The sequence below is a fragment of the Scardinius erythrophthalmus genome (assembly GCF_964197995.2).
Source record: "Scardinius erythrophthalmus genome assembly, chromosome: 19".
NCBI lineage: Eukaryota > Metazoa > Chordata > Actinopteri > Cypriniformes > Leuciscidae > Scardinius > Scardinius erythrophthalmus.
The window spans coordinates 19,300,210-19,325,242 of record NC_138239.1 but is presented as its reverse complement, the minus strand read 5'-3'; the positions used below and the strand labels follow the sequence as shown (position 1 = coordinate 19,325,242).

Sequence of the window (25,033 nt, the reverse complement as noted above, 5' to 3'; positions counted from 1 at the left end):
ATCAAGACATGTAGACTTTAATAGTCTCCGTTTATTTCACAACAGAATACAATGTAAAAAAAAAACTTAGCTATTACTGTACAAATGACACCTTTCCTCATTTTGGTTCGTTATATCTGTACATGTACATATACTACATCTGTAAATAATATAGATAAAAGTAAAAGTTTTTATTATTCGTGTTTGCGTGTCTTCAGTTTAACTGTAATTTCTGTCCGATATAGCCTATGATTGTCCATTGAACGCGGGACCAGGGACACAAAATCGTTATCAGAACTGTTTGGTTAAGAAAATTTGTCTAAAATACGAGTTTCAAAAACAACATGTTGCCTAAATATATGGATCATACACAGTAGTTTTGCACATCCGTGTTCAGTGTGATTTTTCCCGGTGCTATATATATATAAAAAAAACTTAACCAGGTGTATTAACTCTTTTCTTTGACGTGTCAACAAGTTGACTTGTCATATTTATAGATAATAATAATAATGACAGTAAATTAACGAATCATTGTAATTCACCACCAACCAGCACCAACATCAGAAAATTCGCCTTATTTATGTGAAGTCGTATGGGTATATCTGTGAGTTGTAAAAAAAATATGTAGGGCTCAAATGCATGATAGTGCGTCTTTGTACATTTTCTTTTCTTTCGTTTTAAATTATTTTCTAAACAAAAATAGCTTTGTCTCTTGGTTTCATTTCCGTCTTTTCTCTTTTTCCCTCTTTTCGAGTCTCTGTAAAATTGTTTTAGTTACATAAGTTACATAAAAAAGGCATCTGTCGTCCTCTCAAACCGGTCTGAGCAGGGGCACGGAGGTGACGATGGGATGAGAGTAGTAAACCGGATGAGGGAAAGTGAGCAGCGGCTGGCTCACGGGCACGTTGCCCGCTGTGCTGGAGCTCTCAGAGGAAGAGTTCTCGTGATAAAGGATGGGTACTCTGACTATCCTTTGCGCTGCTGCGTGGCTCAAGTTGGCGGCCTCCAGCTCTGCGGCCAGCTGACGTTTCCATTTGTTTCTGCGGTTCTGAAACCAGATTTTGACTTGGGTCTCTGTGAGGTGAAGGGAGGCAGCAAGGCCGGCGCGCTCCGAGCTGCTGAGGTAACGTTTCATGTCGAAGGTGGACTCCAGCTGGAACACCTGACTCCGAGAAAACACCGTGCGAGTTTTCTTTTTCCGACAAGGCTTCTTGTCCGCGCCGTCGTCGTTCTTCTTCCAGTCGTCCACGCCGCCTTCTTTTTTACCATCTTCGATGTCGCTCTCCTCGAGGACAATCTCGTCTCCACTTTTGTTGTCGTCTTCATCGTCCTTTGCGTCCGGGTCTGATTTGAGCACGAGCTCAGGTGAGTCTCGGTCGGTGCCTGTGTTCGGCGACGAGTCTCTCACTTTCTGTGCTGCTATAGTAAAAGAGCTCAAATTAGCATTCGTTTTCTTTCAGAAATGTATTAATATCAAGTTTCACATGTCGCGTCACTTAGCCACATGACAGGTGCAAACCAGTGTGATTCGTACTGTCTTAAAAAATCTCAGCGTTTTTAAACGTAGTAAACATTGCATTTTAAAATAAAACTCAGTCACTTTCTTATTTAAAGAATGAAAACACATTTTATGATAATGAAAATAATGAAAACACAGCTTATGATAATTGCTACATGTAGCCTATGTTTATATGATTTGGGCTATAATCTGTCAGGAAACATTTCCCAAACTATGTTCTGAGCTGACTTGCTTCTCATTAACATAACGTATGCACCATTTGCTAGCAGAATCACGCTATTATTTCAGACGAATAACAAATCAATGCACACTACACAACAATCAGTTATGAGTTATCAAAACGTACCTTCTGTTCTGTGAAGATGCGCAGATGCACTGAGTGTGTACGGGTACCACCATGCCGAGGCACGCTCAAGGTAAGCCGGTAACGCAAAGCGCTGGGTCGGCAACTCAAAGCGAGGAAAGTTAAATTCCCCAACCTGAGAGAGCGAGAAGCTGGCATCAAGTCCTGCTTTAGTTGAAGCCAAAATAGGCTTAGGCTTTGACGGCTTGCTGTCAGAATTTAGAAGATTTTTAATGAAAAACGGAGAGTCTTTTGCCGAAGCACATGTATCCTGGGTTGTTTCGGGCATGTTGGCTGGAAATTCGGGGTTATAATATATTTGGAAAATTGCTTAAAAAAAAAAATCTTTTAACAGTTTGAAGGTCCTTGGTAAACTCTTCCAGTGTTGGGAACTTAAACGCGGTTGTTTACGGTCAGCACTGACGTTAAAACGAAAGACAATAACGCGGGGCGAGATAAACAATATTAATCTTGCTGATCATCTTCCGAGAGTTCCTTGGTGAAAATGATGCTCACCGCGTCCGTCTGGCGCCAGATGCTAATGATGAAATAAAAATGTCACCCGAGTTAAATGCAGAAAGTATACGGCGATTGGGCACGTACAATAGCAAATGGGATGAAGGGAGAGATGGGAAGTGGAGAGTCGGGAGAGAGGAGGGGCCTCCCAGACTCTTCGCGTTGGCTGCTGGGCTGAGAGTTCTCTCCTGTTATTGGTCTTATATAGTCCAATTAGGTGGCAAATGAGGACGGACCATTAACACAAAGGAACAAGGATTTAGCTCAAGCGGTGCGCCGATGAAGGCAATAGCGAAAAAGGTAGTTTAGGCCACATTGCAAAGTTAAAGTTGACTTTTTGAACAATGCATATCAATAAAATGTTACATACAGACTTTCTACATTTATATGGGCATATGACAAAGGTGTAAACTGCAGTTAGGGTCAGAGAGATAGAAATGCACTAATAGATATGAGGAAAAAATGTTGAAAGCAAAACTAGATTTTTTTTTTATTCTTCACATGATTAAATCTAATCTGTAGTTGCTGCTTTGAGAACATTTATTGGCTGGTAGCTCTAAAATGTTACATCATTTTAATATAATATTGTATTATACAACCCTACTGTAGGTTATATAATATGTAAACAATATGGAAAGCTATTTCTTTTTATCATTATTATTATTATTATTACTACTAAGCACATTGCGAGTGCAGTTTCAATATAAATCCCTTACAGATTTTTAAACGAATAGCTATTGCTAAAATCAGGCGTATTTTTTTCATTTAGCCTACCTTTGCACGCTCTTTTAAGTTTCCAAATAGAAAATAGATTAGTCGAAATCACTCTCTCTTTAAAGTCTTTTAACATTACTATTTTAAACTCAAATAGCCTATTTTCATAAGTGTTTATTGCAACTAATTAGTAAGTTCGATCTTTATATTTGTAACAAACTAATTGCCATCGGAGTTCTAAGTATGAATGAACTTTACTGCATTCGTCTTAGAATCAAGTATTACTTCACAGTTTAACACCACAAAAAAAAACACAAAAATCTTATAGATAGGTCATGAGGTCATATCATTTTTTAATGCCACTAAATGCTGAGTTTGGTTGGGAAGAGCACACATAAAATAAATACTACTACTAAAAATACGAAATAAATAAATAAATAAATAAATAAATAAATGAACCTGTGAACATGTGCATGGCCTATCATCAGGTTGCCAGCTTTGTCCATCTTTAATCAAACCCGTTCGTGTTAGTGTATTTTGTTTCTATAATTATTACAAGACTGAATTGGACGCCATAAGTCACTGATTGAACGAGATGAGAGCGTCCTCTACAGGTTATAAAGAATTACTGCACGCTTGAAAACAGCAAACCAATAAAAGCAATAAAAGCCAAGCTTGTTGCTGTAAAAAAATACGTAGGCCTAGGCTATATGAATTAAGCCCTTTGACAATAAGCTATAGCTAGATCGACAGAGCAATTTAGTCCTGGACATAAGTGATGTTATGATTACTATTATCATTATCAAAATTAATAGTAGGCCTATTAATAGCATATTTAAAAAGTAAAAGCAGGGGACAACTTGAATTACAACTTAATCAGAACGGCGCATTTGATTATGATATTAGGTTATTGATTGCTGTTCAAATTAAGCTTCATGTACGTGGTCCACAATTTTGCTTGTTTCACTGCATTTGGTGACAAAACAGAAAATGGTTTTCTAACTGTTAAATTTGATGTAAATAGGATTAAGTCTTAGTGTAATTTAAAAAAATTTAATTATATTATGGGATTGTGAAAACATTTTCCAAAGACAGTGAGTCGGAATAATTTGTATAATAGACCGAAATTAAAGTGTTGAACCTTACGCCACTACAAGTAAAATATACAATGCAACAGTTAAAACATATTTTGACCATGTATGTGTAGCCTACTTTTATTGCATTATTATCGTCAAAATATATAGGTTAGGTTCAAATAAGTCGTTCCCTAGCGCCATCGTGGTTAGACGGGGTTTAGTCAATGATGTTACTCGGGCAACTCCCCTCTTCAAAATAATTTTTTCGGCTATCAGTTTTAAACACAAGGCTTATTTCTAATACCTTAGGCTATAATAGTCTATAGATGTTTATATACAAAACTATAATGAGATGTAGGCTCATAGGCAGGCCTAATTCATTAATTCAGTGTAACAGCGCACAAATGGCTCACACTGAGTTTTATCCACGAGTGATGGACGCTACACACAACTATTAGAATCAGTGTTCGGTGCGTGCCTTTATTGGGGCTTGTGCCATGCAGGCTATGTGTAGATATTTCATATTAGTCTTCATCTCGGCTCTTTGTATCTCTCTGCCTGGTGGGAAGATATAATGTTCCCTGACTTTTAGATTATTTATTTCAGAGCGTGGAGTTATTGATTATTTCACCGGGAAAATGACGAATGGCGGGACGGAATGACACGGTCAGCAGGTTCTATTAAAGAAATGATAGTATTGCTCATGGTTTGTTAAAAGGTCCAGTTTAGATACTTTATAGGTTTACATCCATCATCGTCTAACGACCCCGGGAGATGAGAAAAGCGCGCCGCGCTGTGACAATGACCAGACGCCGCTAACTTCGCGCTGTAATTGCCCACGTATTATATATAGATTTTTGTTTTGATATCTTGTGAGTTTCTCTCGTCTGGTCGAAATTGTGATAAAAGACATGAGTATAATATCGAAAAGCACCACACAGTGAAAAATGGTCGCTATGATATCACTAAAAAACTATTAAAAGAACAATCACGGGAATTATGATTATTTTTCAAAGGTATATTTTGTTAATTGTGTGTAAATTTAGGGAATAAACTCCAAATTTATCATAGATAGATACAGATTGATTACACACACATATATAACCATATGACCATTATAAGATACTTCAATAATGCCAGACTAATAAAGTGTAGGCCTTGAATGCACTACAAGTTGCTTTAAATAAAAAATATATGCCAAATGCACAAGTATAAATAGACTAAGCTAAAAATGTTTTCTAAGCACCATGATTAGCACGCACAGTTTAAACCTTCACTTTAAAATATCCTGATCTGTTTAACCGACTTGTACAAAATGCTCTTTCTCAGTGCATTAATGTCCGGCACTATTGAAACGAGGCATTAAAAGCTTGAAGGTCAGGCGGCTCGTCCCACTGTAATACACACAATGGATTTAAACATGGCATTTAAGTTGTAAAGGACTGACTGTGGCCTGGCCCTGACCTGGCCCACCTTAATTGGGATGGTGAAGCTATTGATTGGCAGAGAGATAGTTAGAGGCTCTGAGTTACAGCGTGATTATAGCCAAGTATCAGTGAGCTGCTTTTATATGCTTATGGGGGGCGCAGAGAAAAGAGCAGAATTCAATGTCACTTTGAGGGTGAGAAGAGGCTCTCGCCAAGTGGGTTACAGGTCGGTCCATGTCCGAACACTGGATTAACAATAGGCCATCAGGACCAAGGTTGTCCATCTTGGCACATAATACACTATCCGCAGAAGTTGTTGTGGAAAGTGGAAAGAATTGAGTATAAATCTAATTCTAAAAACCCCAAAAGAAGAAACAGTGGTTTTTAACTAGCCCGTTGTCCAGGGCAGAGTCATGTTAAAGGGGTCGTTCATCTAAAAATGTGAATGTCATTATTTACTCACGCTCATTTCACTCCAAATCTGTTTGACTTTCTTTCTTCTGTGGAACATAAAGGAAAATATTTTGAAAAATGTCCCAGTTTCTATTTTTTTCATCCATACAATGAAAGCTGTTTTGGTCCCGTCTGACTTTCATTTTATGGATAAAACAATTCTTCAATTAAATGTTTTGTGAACTAGCCTTTAAAGGAACTTAAATACTTGTAGGGTTAAATATATGCTCAATGATGATATATTGTCTATGTAATCATTCTCATTGTGCTAAAGTTATGAGTATCAAGAATGTTTTGTCTGATGTACCACCTTGGGAAGCGTAAACGTTGCTTACAGGTACAGAGATGTTCAACAGGTTCCCTGACCCTCAGTGTCCGACATTGATGCAATGATCTGTGTCTTCCTTGTGCCAACCAAGAACTAAAAGACCCCATTCATTCTTTCTGACATGGCTGAATCTGTGGAATGGCTTTGCAGCACCTGTCCAGGTACACACACACACACACACACACACACACACACACACAGGTGATGGTTTCCGTAGAATATAGCCAGGTGTGAGCGTTCTTGGGCCAAGCGTTCTGACCGTGTGTCATTACAGCGCTGTAATCGGGTTGAGGCAGCAGTGGCTTCTCATCAGTGTCTGAAGGGAGATAGAGATATGGAGCCCGTTACAAATGGCCCAAATGCTCAGGCTCTGAGGAAGCCCATCAATAAAGCAATTTCTGGTGTCATAACAGCAGCGCTTTTGCTAAAGCTAACCTTTCAAAAAAACTTTTCCCTCTGCAAAGCACTGCAGCCCCGCCATTAGAGTCCTGCCTTGTGAATTTAATGGATTCCGTACAAATAATATTCCACCATAATGGAAAAGGTTGAGGTGGCTGAAGACGGATGAAGTCATAAACACCTATAATTGAGAATCAAAAACCGATAAATTTTAAACTGCTATCCATTTTCCTCTTTTTTTTTTTTTTTTTTTTACTCCAGATGATGATCTATGTCATTCTGGCTGCAGGAAAATGGAGGAGATTATGGGTGGAAATTATAACAATAAATTTTCTAAACATACACCTTGATTATGCTTCGATTTTTTGGGAAGAGAGAGAGAGAGAGAGAGAGAGAGAGAGAGAGAGAGAGAGAGAGAGAGAGAGAGAGAGAGAGAGAGAGAGAGAGAGACGGTTGGCCTGGTTGGCTGAAAGCTTGCTGGCTAAATGGCGCCATAAAATAGCTTCTGTGTGCTGTTTCGCCCGGAGAGGCCAGGCATGCCTGGAGGTGTCATTTTCTTCCCCTAAATGGGGGGAAATGAATTGTGTAATTTATTGCAAACTGAAGCACAGTGAGATTAGATCAGCATATCCCATCAAAGGCTCAACAATCAATCTGCTCTGCTTTAACAGCTTGAGACGCATAAACCAGGGCACCTAATGGCTTTCCAATCTAACAGATTGATAGACTTATCTGCTCCCAGGGGATGTATTAAGAAAATCGGCTACTTTCACACTCTTCCCCACCACTTCTGACAGAACCCACTTTTTCTCTCCCTTTCTTTCCCCACTCACAGCCTCGATTGTAGATATAGAGATATAAATACATTTGTATGAGATGTGGTTCAAAGGAGGGGGGACGGAGAGGAGAAAAAGACAGAACGGAGAGAGAGCCTGTTATTTGTTATTTAGATGAGCGTAGGGGAGGAGGGGAGGAGGGAAGCTCTTTAATGAGCTGATTATTGCTCGTTGTTTGGAGCCGAGATGGTGAGCAGTCACTCAGGGCCACTTATGAACACATATAAATGTGGCCATAGCAACCGACTTTTCCTGACTAAAGGAAACAGAGAGACGAGCTGTAATGGGGTGGATTAATCAAACAAACCGAGTACAGTAATTAATACAGGTCATTAATAGAAGCTTTAATTTCATTGTCATGTCCTCAGATATAAGCTTAAATACTTCAACATTATTCATTTTAGAAATTGTATCATTAGCTATTAAATATGCATTTTAATTAAAATGAGAACAAATGCAAATAGCAGCTGTCATGATCAGGAAAAGGGTCTTATGGTACCTGTCAAAAGTTTGGAAAGAAGTCTCTTAAAACAGTAATATTATTACAATTTAAAATAATTGTAATAAATTTAAAAATGTAATTTATTCCTGTGAAACTTTTTGGTGCTTAACGTTTTTTTTGTGGAAACAATGATACCAACATTCAGACAATTGTGGACAGATAAAAAAAAAAAAAAGAGAGAAATTAATATTTTTATATATATTCAATACGATTATATTATAAATATATTCAAAAAGAAAACAGTTATTTTATTTTGTAATAATATTTCCCAATATACAATTTTTTATAATTGCATGTATTAATTTAAATCTATTATATATTTTAATGAATTTCATATGAATTCATATATTTTATTATTATTTTTATATTCATTTATTATTTATATCATTTTATATTTATATAGGCTACATACATACATCTGTGTGTGTGTGTCTGTGTATAATATTAATTTATTTACAATTCTTGATTTAAATCTATGCATTTATTTAATATTTAAAATAAATGTATACCAGTACGGGTTCCCAGTGCAGGTGTAGGATGACTCCTATTTGTCAGCCAGCCTGTCAAGATAAAATCTAAACCTCAAACACTGAGAGTGAATGAGATGCTATCAGCATGGACACAGAGAATAAAGATCTCCTACCTCCCTACATAATTAAGCAGCTACTGCCACCGCTCAAAGAGAGCAATGAGAGGGGGCTGTCTTAAAGCAGAGAAAAAGAGAGAAATAAAAGACAGAGATAGACTTCTATGAAAAAGTACTCATGACTGACATTCACAGGGATCTTATTCTAAAAATTAAACTGGCTAAATAAAGCCTACCACACTTGTACGCCTTAATAGAAAAATCGAATAGAGAATAGATAATCCAGGAGAGAATAGAATTCATCTTGAATGAAAGATTAAAAGCCCTTGTTAGTGTCACCACACAAATCCATTTGAGATAAGACTCTTTTTATTCGCCTCACACCATCCGTTCTTCATGACGGCCATATTGGATCTCACATCTGATTTGTACCAGAGTCCTGGGAGCAGAGGGGCATTTTCTCCCCATAAATATCAGTCTAGCCCCACATGCACCACAAATCAATGGCAAACAAATTTAGATGCTGTTCTTTCCCCCTACTACACTACACCTATCACACACACACACACACACACACACACTGAAGAATGTGTTAACATTTTTATGAAAGACATGACATATAGGTTATGCAAAGTATGCAAGCTTAAAATTAGCAAATACTGAGTAGAGTGAGTGATTCTGATGCTACAGCCGTATGTGTATTAATCAGACACAGGCACTTATTTTAATTATCTTAAATTAGAATGGTAATAAATGACGACGATAGCCCTGATGGAGGTGGCGATAACAATGACTCGCTGGATGATGATGATGATGATGACAATGAGCATAGATGACTATGACGATAATGAATCTTTGTCATTGTGTATTTTCTTACAGTAAATTAAGTATTTCTGAAACAAAAACAACTCTATAGAAAGCAACATAATAAAACAATAAAGTGAATCCAGGCCATATTTCTGATATTTATCTTTTTGTATGTCAATTTCAAGCTGTCGGTGTCTCCAAATGAAAGTGTACTATACGAGGCACGATCTGTTGCGGTCAAAATGAAGCATTGATTATTTGTAAAAACATAAGTGCAAATCAAATCAGTGCTCCTAGGAAGAGATGTATGGCCACACACCTGCACACACATGAGAAGTGAGCCAATTATCGACCAATTGATTTTATGCACAGCACATATTTCCCCCTGCTTTAATTCTTTTTGTTCACTGTTAAGATCCTTTTTTTCTTTTCTATTTTCAACAGTGACTGTATCCTATGCTGCCATAAAGCCCTTATTCCCTGGTTACAAATGAAACCTTTCCCTCGACCTCTTATATATTTTGTTCTCTATTTCGCTTTAATAGCACTAAAATTGGTTACATATTCTTTTACAGTCCCCAGATGCCATTGCGCCCATGTTGTCATTCGATTATTTATAGAAAACTATTACATACATTAGCGGCTTACTTCCCCCATGCGGCCTACAACTTTTTTTTTTTTTTTTTTTTTAGAAAACCACAAAGACGATTCTTTAAAAGTCTACAGGCCTGCTATTGTAGTCTTTACTGGACCAAAGATCAAGGTGAATAAAAGTGCATGTGTGTCTGATAGCAGAAAGATGTAAAAAAGAAGCAGAGTTGTGAAAGTGTAAGAAGTGATAGGATCTAGAAAGAAACCCATGCAAAGAAAAGAAAAGAAGCCTCACAAGATACCAGAATAAAAAGAATAAGAGTAAAAGGGAGAAACAGAGAAAGATAGAGAAACAGAAAGAGTGAAAATAATTGACGCTTATAAATTGCCAACAAATCTGTAAAAAATTAAATGACACACACATTATACACAAAAGTTTGAAGTCAGTATAAGTAGGATTTTTTTTAAAGAAATTAATACTGTTATTCAGCAAGGATGCATTACATTGATCAAAAGTGACATTAATAATGTCAAATAAATGCAGTTATTTTGAACTTTTTATACAGCAAAGAATCCTGAAAAAGAAAATCCTGAAAATCCAGAAGAGTATTAAGCAGCACAACTGTTTTCAAAATTGATAGGAAGAAGAAATGTTGCTTGAGCACCACATCAACATATTAGAATGATTTCTGAAGGATCATGTGGCACTGAAGACTGGAGTAATGATGCTAAAAATTCAGCATTACCATTCAGAACTGCATACTTGCATACTTCTCTTACTAGAAAAATATGGGGAAAATAGTCAGAGTAGTATAATGCTAGTATGTGGTTCCGAATTCAGCACAAGTTCTGTCATGAAACTCTAGGTGGCACAGGCTGATGGATCCTTAACACAACCTGAAGTTATTTACATAATTTACTACATGGCACAAGCTGATTGGTTCCTGTCACATCTGCAGCCAATGAGCTTGCTGCTAAACATTTAAATAGATGATTAGACCCTCCACTTTCCCCAGCTCCACCTGTATAGGCCTATTGGGCCAAGATCAAATACATTAACATTAATCATTTATTTGTCATATCCATTACCATGCTAAAAATCTTTAGAGAGTAGGGGTGGGCGATATAGCCTCAAAATTATATCACGATATTTCAAGAATATTTGCGATAATGATATTTATGACGATATAAAAAAAAAATGTAGATTTTTTTTTTATTATTACATTTATCTCACCAAAATGTTTGCTCACTCATTGTGTTTTTACAATTTGGTAATTTTGTTTTTAAGAGTTTACACAACACAAGGAAGCTTGATTTCAATCTTTGAATTAAATTAAAAAAAGTAGCAAAAAATATAAACAAAATAATAAAGATACAAATAAAGATAAAAGTTTTTGAATAGGTCCGTCTAACACTATTCAGAAATACTACAGAAACTGAATAAGGTAATCAAATGTAAAATAACACTAGCCCTGAGTCCTGACTAAATTAAATACATAGGCTATTAATTCTGATTCCTTACAATGAAAGCTATCTTTTGTTGTTTTGACGACAACATTAATGACAGACACATATGGCTGCTGTCACTTTAAGAGCTAGTGCCCGGATCCATTAGTGTTATACTGTCTGTCACACGCGTTTTATGGTTATTTCAGACATAACCGACTGTTTACGAATACACTAACCATGACCGGAATTTTTACACAATTTTGCGTGTTTTTTCCCCCGTTAAAGCGATTTAATCCGCGAAACAGAACTATTGTTACTCGCGAGCTGTTTGTGAGACGGCTTTACTGTATGTATGCACGCAGAGTAAACATCTCTCAGAGAGCGCACGAGAGTAGTTTAAAATCGCAAATGTTTAAACTGATGAGACTTAAAAAGAAGTGAAAATGCTAAACTTTAGTTACAATGCAAGTGACAAAAGATTACGTCATGTCCTGACTGCTAAACACAAGAGTGTGGTATTGACGCTTGACTTGTGCAACCCATTTTGGAGCGAGAGAGAGAAGACGCGGCACCGCTGAACACTTGCGGTTGGTAAAATCAGTGTTTGCGGGGGAATTTCCCGCATTATAAGTGGTAGACCTGCGGGAATTATTAAAATACTTTTGAAGTAGCTCCTTTGTAGGTACTAAATCGTCATTGGAGGCTGACTTGCTGCTCTCGCGCTCAGACAGGTGTTGTTGTTGTGCGTGCTAGGGAACGTAATGCGGCATATCAGTGATATCGCGATATGACACTTTTTTATCATGAAAAAATTTATACCGGTATTATCGTGGACGGTATGATATGGCACACCCCTATTAGAGAGTTACATAAATATTTTTAAAACACACACACATATATATAATATATATATATTCAGATGCAAAAGCCTCTAAGTGCCATCTGAAATTTTCTTCTAGAATGATCATTTTTATCAAGCTCGTATAGGATAGGATATTTGACTTTGTATTGTGTTATTTAAATGAATACAATGGCTATAAATAATAACCCATTCAGATAGATAGATAGACTTATCTCAGATTTCATATAGTTCAGTAATTTCACTTAAATGGCAATGAAAATTGCCTATTAATTGTCATTTAAGTGAAATTACTGAACTTAAATATAAAAGCTTGATAAAAATGGCCTTTCTAGAAGAAATTTTCAGATGGCACTTAGAGGCTTTTGCATCTGAACTCTTCATATATATATATACACACACACACACACACACACACACACACACACACACATATATATATATATATACTATTAGAATATATATATATATATATATATATATTCTAAATATATTCTAAATATATATATATATATATATATATATATATATATATATATATATATATATATATATATATATATATATATATATATATATATATATATAATGTTAATATAAGAGGATGGTCAAATATTTGAGCATTTATTCACTCAAAATTAACAACACAATTGCTTAAACCAAACTGCTCTGATTAAGATAAGGATTGCAGTTGAGGTTATTCAGTACAATTCGTTATCTATTTATCACTTCATCAGCCTCCCAAAATTTCTAATCCCTGAAAAATCAGACAGACAGAAACATTGATTTATTGGGTTTTGTTTATCTACAGCTCTTTATCCATTCTCTTTCATTGCTTCTTTATGTGAGCCCCAAGTTTGTGTTCATAAACTCCCTGCTTCTCTGTGCTCTGGTTGGTTTGTCACTGATGTACAGGTAAAATGCATGTTATTAATGATCTCCCAAACAGCACGCTGGCATGGTACAGTGCGTGTCATGTTTAAATTCCTCCCCCTATGCATTGGAACAGGGACTCACAGAGGCCCAGCTGCACTAGGCCCAGAGATCGATAGGAGGTCAAGGAGGTCGTGGGTCATTCCTCCCTCCCATTATGACCTGGCCACTCACCTCATATGGTGACTAACGAGGCCTACTGGGTAAAGAGCAAGATAAGAGCAGTGTTCAGGGAAAGTGAATAATACTAGAGGGCCTATTCATTCAGAAACAGAATACAGAGGTAATGGAGTACTTCCTTGTTACAGCGTCAACTTCTGTGGAGTATAAATGAAACATACTAAGCACTGTGATGTGGAAAGCAAACTGGACATATGTTTAAAAATGAGAGACTGGGCTACAGAAAACACTGGGCGGAGGGTCATTGCTCAATGGTAAAATATCATGTGGTGCTATAGAAAACAGTTTCTAAAAGAGCAGTTACTGAAACCAAGAAGAATGGAAATGAACAGGTTTGGAGGTGCAGAACATCTGCTCTGCAATGAATAGTTATAGTCTGAAAAAGAGATAAGGAGTCAATTAGACATGATTATACCAATGATCAGCTGTTATCAATAATCAATACTCTATTGGATCTCTTTAACCTAAGATGTCCTCTGTGTCTGGATGCTACCTAATGTTTGTAATACAGACAGCAACCACACAAACAGCATGTCCATACAATAATACATTAAGAGAGCATGATTTTAGTTTTACTTCTGTTAAATCTTTTAGAAACTGTTTTTTCTATAGCACCACATGATATTAATGACCTGTATCAAGATATTTTGAAAAAAATGATTAGTGATTTATTTTGACAAATATTAAACTAATTAGGGTCTTAAAAGATTTTCTTTTGTGTTCTGCAGAAAAAAGTCATACAGGTTTGGAATGACACGAGGGTGAGTAAATGATGAACTGAGTGAACTGTTACTTTAATATAATGAGTTAATACAAACATCTACTACATCTAATACAAATTTCATGGAGAAAACCATCTTCACTGTGAACACATTTACATACACTTGCATATTTGTGCACAGGAAGACCAAACATTACCCAAATTCAGCATAAAATCAACTGATCCCCATACATACTCTACCTACTTTTTGAGAATTCAAAAGCCATTTCTAATGAATTTCCCTGGTTCAGTGCCCCAAAGTGGCAGGGAGGCGCAGGGGTGGTGCCGCTGGATGCACTCCACTGTATCGCTGGCTTGTGTAGAGCCATGTGTTTTAAAGATTTGACAGAAGATGCTCTAAATTATCTGCCTTCAGACAGTGCTATCCATTAGTTTCCCTCTCAGCGCCGAGCATGAAATGCGAGTATTGGGGCAACTGTGCGTTGGGAGATATCATTCAGGACTATGAGCTATTGCCAAGCGCTGACAGTCAGGATAAATGCCCCCACTTTTCAGGCTGTACAAATGGCATTTGGCCACAATAATTCAGCAAAGGACAGTTCATTCCCCATCCAGAGCGACTGGACCCAGTCAAAAGCTATTACAGCATCTTCTTTATTAGTGCCTATGGTTTTGGTGTAGAGATCCTCAGATAAATACAGCTAAAATGCCACTTCACTCAGAAATATTGGCCCATTCCTCTGTTGCCTGACTGGGCCCGAATGGCAGCCTGTTTCAGACATTATAAACCTTTCTAAAGTCACACATTGCTCCTGCCAGCCATCTGTCATGATGTAAGTACCATCATTTGCAGACCAATAGAAGTGATCAGTAGTTTTTCCCCCAGGCTCCAAGCGAGGCATCATAGTCAAAGGAATTGATTATCACTTTATCATTTAAGTATAGCTTGCTTTAAAGAATAATAACTCACATTTAAGGTGCCAAATGGCTTTGCATATAGCTCAAAACGCCAGCCATTTAAGAATAATTGTGTAATTCATCATTTGTGACGTTGCTTTATAGTTTTTTGCATCTCGGCGGGGCTAAAGAGCTCGACGGAATAGAAGCGTGCTGTCACCTGTGACGTTTGAAAATCTCTCCAGCGAAGCTTTAATACTTTGCCAGAGGGACGCGCGCGCGTTCAGACTTCATAAGGTGACAGCGGTTTTATCGTGCGTCGCCTCGTAAAGGCACGTCATCTGTAGGACGCGCCCGACACTTTTATTAAACAGCTATTCACCGCGTGCGCGCCGAGAGCTGTGCAAAGATAAATCCTCATGAATAACTGAACTGTCTGTTTGAGGATCGGTGTGTCATACAAAAGTTAGAACGTGATCCAAGTAGCACATATATAATGAGGTACAATAATAAGCTTTTTAGGATATTTGACTTTGTATTGTGTTATTTAAATGAATACAATGGCTATAAATAATAACCCATTCAGATAGATAAATAGATAGATAGATAGACTTTTCTCAGATTTAATATAGGCCTATGTAAATTAAGCTATAACAAAACAGCATCATATGAACAGGCTACTACTTACACTTTTCTTAAGGGAATAAATAAAGTTCATTTTACTCTTTGCTTTTGTATTCTGGCATTCCTTTTTATTCCCTTTAGGCCCCATTGCTTTGATTTCAATGCAATATTCCAATCAGCCAGATTGGCCCAGACTTTTAGAAAATGAGATCTGGCATTCGACTAAATGAGAATTTCCTGTACAGAGACATTCATTGGTTCACGCAGGAAATTAATGATAAAAAACGCCCATCTTTGTGTGTGGCGTGCGTATCGCTGCTAATCTGCGCCTTTGTGCAAATGTAACCAAGGCTGCTCTTTGGCAATCGAGCGCAACGCCACGGCTTTGAGAAAAACCACTTGTTCTGTCACATAATTAGAGATCTTATACCCGCTTTGTGAGGGGGGGAGAGAGAGAGGATGGAGGGGGCCTTGTTTGCCCATTTAAAGTGTGATTCAGATAATAGTGTTCTCATCAAAGGTAGCAATTACATTCATTACACAGGCGGCCGCGAGGAAATTAAGTGGCAGGAAAATGAAAAGCTTAATATGTACTTCCTTTATCCTATTTCTTTCCCTTTCTCTGCTTCTACACACGCCCCGTGTCGCACAAGGGTGGGGGGTGTAAGATAGGGTCTCTCCAGAAATAAATAGTCTTGGGGGCGTGAAGAATAAATCCAGCAGTGGTCCTCCTTCACCCTTTAGCAGTAATGATTTGGCGTTGGGGCAGCCATTTCTATAGCTGCGCTCTTCAGGCAGGATTAAAAGCCTTTCTTCGGGGGCTAATGTCCACGGCAGCCTTTAAATGACTCCAGCATATGATTGGAGTCTTAAAAAAGTGCTCAGGGGCCTTCTCCAAATTAATACCCAATTCCTTTTCAGGAGAAAATGAATTGTTTCGCGTTCTATAAAACCACAAACAGCACATAAATCAAGCGCTTTGGAGGGGAGAAGGGGGCCCGCTCATTCAAAGGCTTTTAAATGTGAATTAGGGTGCAACGGGGGAACTTGGTCTGACTTACCCCCGAGCAGGTGTCGATGGAGCGACACTCTGCAGATGCTAAATTAAAATGGCGAGTGCGAAGAGAGGAAACTAAGCCGGACAAACATTGAACTGATACTCATTTGTGACCGAGTTAGGCTACTTCAAGTCATGAAGTCTGTGCGGAGTTCGAATATAGAGGCCTATATAAAGGTGTAATCAAATATTTGGACACTATAAGTGGTTGTCTAAACCAAAAAGAAAGAAAGAAAGAAAGAAATGTCATTGGCATTTATAAAACATATTGCAACATCGTTAGATACTGAAACAATATTTTTCTAGATTTCCAGAATCTCTCAATCTATTTAACTGTTATCATCACAGCAACTATTTTTCGCATGTAGGCCTACTGTTGCTCCCCGGCTTTGAAAACAATAACGCTTCATGAAAAGAAGCACACTTGAAACCCCAATTAATCTTTTTCAACTGACAAATTACTGTCACCCTGCTTGAATTATTTAAGGAGAAGTGGCTTCACGGGAAACCTGAGCATAATTAAATTGCTATAAAATAACATTAGTGTGGACAGGCCATTAGGAAGTGTTGTAATTGACTGCTTCAGGGGTCGTAGTTCAACCCCACAAGGTCAGGCTGTCTTGCCTGCCTTTGGATCAGTTTACGGCGCTTTTCACTGAAACCCACAGACTGTAAATACTGCACCTCATAGTAACTGTCTAAAGTCTATTTATAATTCTCACTCAATAATGCTAATATAACAGTGCACTTTGAATCAAGACTTTTCAGCTTATTCATATGCAACAATCAAAATACTGACAACTCTCATTATGCTTTGTGCATAATAAAAAAAAAAAAAAAAAAAAATTATATTAAAACATACAGACCTACCTTATTTCCCATCATGGTCATCACAACTTGACATCCTGCGCCATCTAGTGTCCTAACTGTGAAATAAAGCTGGATTCAGCCCTATTTACAGTAAAGTATAGAATTAGACATACAACAGCAATGATATGCTTTTGGTAAGAAGAATTGTCTGTTTGAGATGCAGCGTCTGTGGAAAAGTCTAAAGGAAAACAGTGTAGAAAATAAATAAATACTAACTAACCAGCTAAATAATATATACATATATATATATATATATATATATATATATATATATGCACACACTAAGGCTATATGAATAGACAGTTTGTTAACATTTTAGCCTACGATGGGAGCAAGGCAAGTTGTTCTCTGGTCATCTGAACCATGATCACAGGGAATGAATTGCCGCATGTTACACTAGAACCCTCTCATTACAACTCTGAAGAGTGTCATAAGGATCCAAAGCTCTCGCTAACTGGTCATTTGTCACACCCTCTTCAATGGTTTTCCTACAACCCTGACACAAATGGGGCAATGCGATCTTCGGCTAACTTCCCCTCTTGTTAAATATTAAACGCTATGAAACATAAATGAGCCAATCCTGCTATTTAAAGTAATGCAATTGGCTCAAGTACTCATCAAATTGCCCATGACATTTGAATATGGAAATTATCCATGTATTTAGCTAATCTGGTAAAAGGTGATGAATCATCAATGCATTTGATGCAGAACTCTAAAAGTGTTTTCTTTTTTCTTTAATGGATCAACACTGTTTTGCAGTACCTTTTGGATATGAATATCAATTAATATGATTAAGATGTAATTCTTTAGACTGTCCCTCTATTGACAGCTACGCAACTGAAACTTGGCCTCTTCAAAAAGTTCATAAAGAAATTGTAAAAACTAATCCATATGAATTGAACGGGTTATTTCAAATTTCCAAAGTTGTCATTCGGTAGGTGCTAGTTTGAGACCAAATGTTGGTTTGTAGTTATTTATAAACTTTTAAAGTTATTTATTTATTTTAAGTATTTAAATATTTATTTATTATTTTTATTTAATTATTTATGTCTTCTTGTTCTAGCCACGCTGTAGGGATCCCAATGTTGTTACTTTTAAGAAAGTATTAAAAATACTAAAATGGTACACACCACTTTCAGAAATATGCTTTTAATTAAAACATAAAAAGAAAATTAACAGGGTGCCTAACACAAAATGGAAATAAAGAGCTAGTCATTGCTCAATGAGGGATTGAGAATGAGAGTTAAATTTAATATTTTAAATCTTTTTGAAATATTTATAATATCATACAGATTTATGTTGCTAATGACAGCATGTTTAATGTGACATCAAGTTAAACTCCACTGTAAATACTTACAAATACTTGTGCTGTTGTTTTCCACCAAAACGATGTCCTTTCGATGGCGTCAGAAACATGGCTTTTGTTATTTAAAATAAAGGAATATTACAGCATCGGGAAGCTTGAGTATCAACAATATTCAGAAGAAAACATGATTTGATTAGAAGAATGGAAAAGCTGAATACGTCTTAAATGTTTTAGCCTACAGTTTGTTATTTTAACAATTGTGGGCTACATATAGGCTAACAACTAAAGACATGGCAAAATAGCAACACCTGCTCAATTCAAGAAATGGAAATTATGTAAGTAAATACTGTATTCTGACATTTTAGGATACTGTGTTAGGATACATGATTTTTAAAAGTCTGGTTTGCTCTGCAAAAGTCCCGTATACTCACAATGACACACAGGAACTAAATGTTCCTTTATCGGAGTGAAGTCGGAATCATTTCAGCAGCGCACCTCCTGTTTGAACTTTCACCCCTTCGTTTTCTTTTGTTTTGATGTCGCAGAGCATCATTTAGGCCACCAAACACCAGTTTTTACTGTCTGTTTACCAATGACACAGTCCTAATGGACACACTGAGTATGTTTCAAATACGTCGATCTAACTGCTGGTCAAATGTAAAGCTCGTTTAAAATCTGTTTTCAACTGAATCAGTCGTGCTAACTCGTTGACGTTAGCTGTCCAACATGAAGCTTTATTTACTCCCATTTTTTTAATATCCCCTTAAAGAACGGGTCGACAGTCAATACATTCAACAGCTGAGTGTGGTTTTAATTCCTCTGACGTCTTTAAGAAGGTAACTGTTGTTAATTGATTGTTTTAAAGATAACGTAAATGTTGGGAATGCTTAGCAACGTCAACGTTCACTCGCTATCATAGCAACGCATGTTACCTTGTCAACTGGATAACAGCCAGACTAACAACTGATTAGTAACGTTACAATTGTCGCAAGCTCCACTATTACTTATGAGCTTAAGATATGCCATATGTTTACTGCACCCGTTGGTCTGTGGTTGCATGTCATTGTAGAAGAATCGACTGGATTCACACTTTACAAATTGCTTGTACATTTTTAATTTGTTTCTGTTGAAAGTCAGTATCATGTTAGGTATATACTTCGTTTATTAAATTTACATATGTAAGATTGTCTGGTTGTATTTTATTCACAGTCTGTTTGGTCTAGTTTAAGACAACAGAGGACGACGGTGTAGATCTTTCAATGGGCGAGGAGAAGCCAGAACCTCTGGATTTTGTGAAGGACTTTCAGGAGTACCTGAGTCAACAGACCCAACATGTCAACATGATATCTGGCTCTGTCATCGGAGGGAAAGACAGTGAGGATCTCCAAGGAGGTAATGCTTAGAGGGCCTTCCAGTGTGTTGTTTTAGACTTGACTAAATATGTTCCCAAAAAAAGAAAATTCTGTCATTACTCACCCTTATGTCTTTAGACTGTCCCTCTATTGACAGCTACGCAACTGAAACTTGGCCTCTTCAAAAAGTTCATAAAGAAATTGTAAAAACTAATCCATATGAATTGAACGGGTTATTTCAAATTTCCAAAGTTGTCATTCGGTAGGTGCTAGTTTGAGACCAAATGTTGGTTTGTAGTTATTTATAAACTTTTAAAGTTATTTATTTATTTTAAGTATTTAAATATTTATTTATTATTTTTATTTAATTATTTATGTCTTCTTGTTCTAGCCACGCTGTAGGGATCCCAATGTTGTTACTTTTTTGTTATTTTGGAATGAATTAAACTATAAATTAAAGGTACAGTATCTTTTTTGTTCGAAATTAACAAAATTGTAATCATTTGTCAATACATCATCAGTCCTTCTTCCAAAACGTGTTTTTGTCTTACTCTGATTCACTGTGGTAAGGGCAGGACGGTTTTCACGGGAAATTGCATACATACGTCACTCGCCGTGAGTGTCTAGTCATATCCGTAGATAGAGAAATGTTTCTCTAGCTACTTTGTACATGGTGTGGGAGAGGCATAGGTTAGTTTTCACAACGAGCGAGAAAGGATGACATGGGACAGGCTAAATCTCGAATCACCCCTTTACATAAAACGCAGAATAGAATCTGCTGACAGTTACTGATCTTGTATTAAAACAAGAATCCACATTGGCTTGGCTTTTTGGAGATGGCGAGAACTGAGGGATTTGAAATGTTGTAAATGTGATGTGGGGATGGTGTTTTTTTTTACTCAACAAGTAAGGCATTTTATTGAAGAGATAAATTGCCATGTATAGCTCTCTAAAAGAGTTCATTGTAAAGCATTATCTATTGTGAACAATTTGTTAAAATTAAAATAAATAAAAAAGTTACATATTTTACCTTTAGGTTATTTTATTATAGATTAACATGTCCAACATTTTTCTCAACATTTGGATTCATGCCTCTAATTCTTAAAAAAAGTGTACCTTATTTGTGGAAAGTGCATGCTGATTCTAGTGTGCTGAATGCAAAACTCTAATATAAGTTAATATATATCTTCATCTTAAAGGGATCGTTCACTTTGAAATTAAATTTTGGTATGTTTTAGCTTACCTCAAGGGCATCCAAGATGTAGGTGTCTTTGTTTCCGCAGTAGTTTCAATTTTGATATTTTTAGGTCAAACCGTTCTTGTCTGACAGTCATATCATGCAGGTCTATGGTCACCACCTCAAAGAGCATGCCCAGAGTCCAAATTAAAACAATTCCTCATCGTCCAAATTAAACAATTCCCCATCGTAAGTGCACATTGATGGCCTAAGACACGAAACGAGTGGTTTGTGTGAGAAAACAAACAGTATTTATATCGTTTTTACCTCTTGTACACAACCACATCCAAGTGATCTAAGGGCGCGCGCTTCCGGCGCGCGCTTCTTCTTGTTTTTTTTTTTACGGCAGATCGCAAACAAATATGTGCATTACCGCCACCTATCTCAGAAATGGACCATTGACACTTTCCTATACTTCTTTAACCTATCAACCGACATAAATTCCCCTTATTTACCCGCATAGAGGCTTCATAGAATTTCATCCGTGTACAAGAGGTAAAAACGATATAAATACTGTTCATTTTCTCACACAAACCGCTCGTTTCGTGTCTTAGGTCATCAGTGTGTACTTATGATGGGGAATTGTTTAATTTGGACTTCTCTGTGCATGCTCTTTGAGGGGGTGACCATAGACCTGCATTATATGACTGACAGACAAGGACGGTTTGACCTAAAAATATCAAAAATGAAACTACTGCGGAAACAAAGACATCTACATCTTGGATGCCCTTGAGGTAAGCTAAAACATACCAAAATTTAATTTCAAAGTGAACTATCCCTTTAATCATATGTCTTGATCTTAGTTATTTTCTGTTTTTGTTTTTTACCTTAAAGAACTTGGCCAGAATGGCCTGGAGCACCCAGCAGTGGACATGTCCTTAGAGGATAGTTCAGGGATGTTAGTGGATGGCTTTGAGAGAACATATGATGGCAAACTCAAGTGCCGCTATTGCAACTACGCCACTAGAGGCACTGCAAGGTTAATCGAACACATTCGCATCCACACAGGTAAGACTTGTCTTTAACTTTAGTTGCACTTATATAGATGCTCTTTGGTCTTTTCATCAGCTTACCAAGTACATGTTGAAATGTTCTCTATCTCTTCCTCCAGGTGAAAAACCCCATAGATGCCACTTGTGTCCTTTCGCCTCAGCGTACGAGCGCCACCTGGAGGCGCACATGCGCTCTCACACGGGTGAGAAGCCCTACAAATGTGAGCTGTGCTCTTTCCGCTGCAGCGATCGCAGTAACCTTTCTCATCACCGGCGTCGAAGACACAAACTCCTTCCCATGAAGGGCGCGCGCTCTGCTATCTCACACCGAAAAATGCTCAGTGTCCTCCAGAAGAGAGGAAACTCTCTGGGTTATGGTCGCCGGCTGCTCATCAACCTCAGCCCGCCATCCATGGTATTGCAAAAGCCCAACTCGGAGCAGCACCACTTGGGTGACTTCGGTCATGATCTGCCTCCTCACGCCCACCTCCATCAGGAGGCCTTTAACAGTCTAGGAAAGGATGCGCAAATTGGTGGAGCAATTGGAAGTGGCTCTAGGGAGGACCAGGACATGGTCTTGGACAACCCGCTGAACCAGCTTTCGACTTTGGCCGGTCAGCTTGCCAGCATCCCGTCTGAAGCCCAAGGTGCACCGGTATCTCCCGGAGCAGAATCTCTACCCGACGAAAAACCCACATTCCTCGTCCAGCAGCCTGTGATGGCACCCGCTGCCGTCTCTGTCAGCGCGGCTCAAGCTTCTTCTCCCATCACCCCCGAGCCCAGACCGGCGGCGCACAGTGGCTGTAGCCCAGGGGTGGGACCCTGCAGCGAGAGAACCAGCACTCCCAGCGGTACCAACAGCCAGCCAGGGACGCCCACACCAGTACAGGACCCCCAGATGCTCCACCACTGCCCCCACTGTCACATATATTTCCCCGACAACATCCTCTACACCATCCACATGGGTTGCCATGGTTACGAGAACCCTTTTCAGTGTAACATATGCGGACACAGATGCAGAAACAGCTATGACTTTGCCTGTCACTTTGCAAGAGGCCAGCACAAATAAGGACACATGGGTGTTACTATGCCCTGTTTTACATAATAATACAATTATAGTATCTGGAACATTCCAAAGACAAAATTGGGTGACTCTGCTTTGTAACTATTTTATTGGAACTGTTATTGGTATGTTATGAAGAAGTCAGTAAGCCACATTTAGAGTGTACATTTTTTGGTCTTTGAAAAGGCAAGAAATGTGGATGCTAATGGTGTTCTCACATCAAAAACTACCATCCCATTTTCCCAACTTTACAATCATTCAGAACACAGATTTTGCCTCAACTCTCTTTTATAAGTGCCAGAGTTCAGTAATCAGTGCCTACAGTTATTTTCTGAAAGTTGACACTTTACATTTTTTGTATTATTATTATTATAGTTTTTACATTTGGAATTCAGTGACATGAACGACAGTAAATGTTATGGCTATTCTTACGCTCTAGTTTAAATGTTGTAACTTGACATTGCCACATTTAATATTTCTTTCCTCTAATTTATGATAAATTATAACAAATTATTACTTGCTTATTGGTTGAGAGAGCTACTTTATTTAGGCTTAACTTAGATCAACAAGGTTGAGATTGAAAATGAAAATATATAGCACAGTAACCTGGCTGTTTAGCAGTGAGAAATAGTGTCCTGTAGGATTGTTGTTCAAATTGATCATTTTAGTGACCCGAGGTCTTCTTACTTAGCACCATAGCACATGGCTGTATACACTGGTTTTGTAAAGCAGTGTTAATGATTGTGTTTGAGCAGTGTGGGCACACTGTTCTCTCTTTCATTCTCTCGCCCTCATCGCTACCACCTGTGCCATGCTGTAGATGTTATTTGTAATGTTTTTGGAAATGTCTGTGGTGCTACTATTTAAACATTTCATATCTGCATAATGAACTAAATTATCAGAAAAGTATTGAATAACATGTTTTGGTGGATTTGATGTTGAATGTCAATAAACCTGACTTATGCGACGTGTGCTTCAATGATTGTTCGTTCTGTCATTTCATTCTCAAAACCAAAAAGGTAGGCCTTGCATTTCTGTCTGGTCCACATCTGGGAAGTTACCGACATATCTTCCTGCTAATAAACTTTGAAAAGTCTCTTGACTCTTAGATCCACCAGAAAATTTAAAGAAATAGAAATTCTTTAACCATAGAGTAAATCTCTCATTTAAAAATGTGTATAAAGAAAAACGAATTATAAAAACTTACGTCTACAATGTATACAGTAAGGATGAAACAAGTTTCTCCTTCACATGAATTATGACTGATTAGCTGAAAGGTCCATTACATTGTCTTCAGCCATCTGTATAATTTGAGTTAATACCTGTAAAATTAGAATGTCCATGTCATCATTGGTTTCAATTTCCTAGTTCTTCACTGGAAAGATATGACACATGGAACGCCCACTGTAATACTGCA

The 25,033-nt window shown here is 37.5% G+C and overlaps 2 protein-coding genes across 10 annotated transcripts; one reads left to right on the top strand and one right to left on the bottom strand.

The window, feature by feature from the left end:
* Positions 1-19,435, bottom strand: hmx3a (H6 family homeobox 3a; the record flags this gene model as incomplete). Of its 6 annotated transcripts, XM_081394247.1 has the most annotated exons (9): positions 7-1,398; positions 1,845-1,977; positions 6,038-6,074; positions 6,338-6,508; positions 6,615-6,671; positions 6,791-6,935; positions 17,667-17,722; positions 19,024-19,084; positions 19,343-19,371. In XM_081394247.1, 4 exons carry the CDS (start codon positions 6,460-6,462, stop codon positions 791-793), a joined length of 903 nt encoding a protein of 300 aa, XP_081250373.1. In that variant the 3' UTR covers positions 7-790. The 6 variants fall into 6 exon arrangements, with proteins under 6 accessions (XP_081250378.1, XP_081250373.1, XP_081250377.1 ...); XM_081394252.1 differs by lacking the exons at positions 6,038-6,074; positions 6,338-6,508; positions 6,615-6,671; positions 6,791-6,935 and having other exon boundaries at positions 1-1,395; positions 17,667-17,747; positions 19,356-19,435; XM_081394251.1 differs by lacking the exons at positions 6,038-6,074; positions 6,338-6,508; positions 6,615-6,671; positions 6,791-6,935 and having other exon boundaries at positions 17,667-17,747; positions 19,356-19,435.
* ikzf5 (IKAROS family zinc finger 5) lies at positions 19,392-24,597 on the top strand. 4 transcript variants are annotated; one of them, XM_081394244.1, is made up of 5 exons: positions 19,392-19,591; positions 19,742-19,808; positions 20,182-20,364; positions 22,396-22,569; positions 22,673-24,597. In XM_081394244.1, exons 3-5 carry the CDS (start codon positions 20,232-20,234, stop codon positions 23,620-23,622), a joined length of 1,257 nt encoding a protein of 418 aa, XP_081250370.1. In that variant the 5' UTR covers positions 19,392-19,591; positions 19,742-19,808; positions 20,182-20,231; the 3' UTR covers positions 23,623-24,597. The 4 variants fall into 4 exon arrangements, with proteins under 4 accessions (XP_081250370.1, XP_081250369.1, XP_081250371.1 ...); XM_081394245.1 differs by having other exon boundaries at positions 19,465-19,591; positions 20,196-20,364; XM_081394243.1 differs by having other exon boundaries at positions 19,394-19,808.
* Positions 24,598-25,033: the final 436 nt, after the last annotated feature.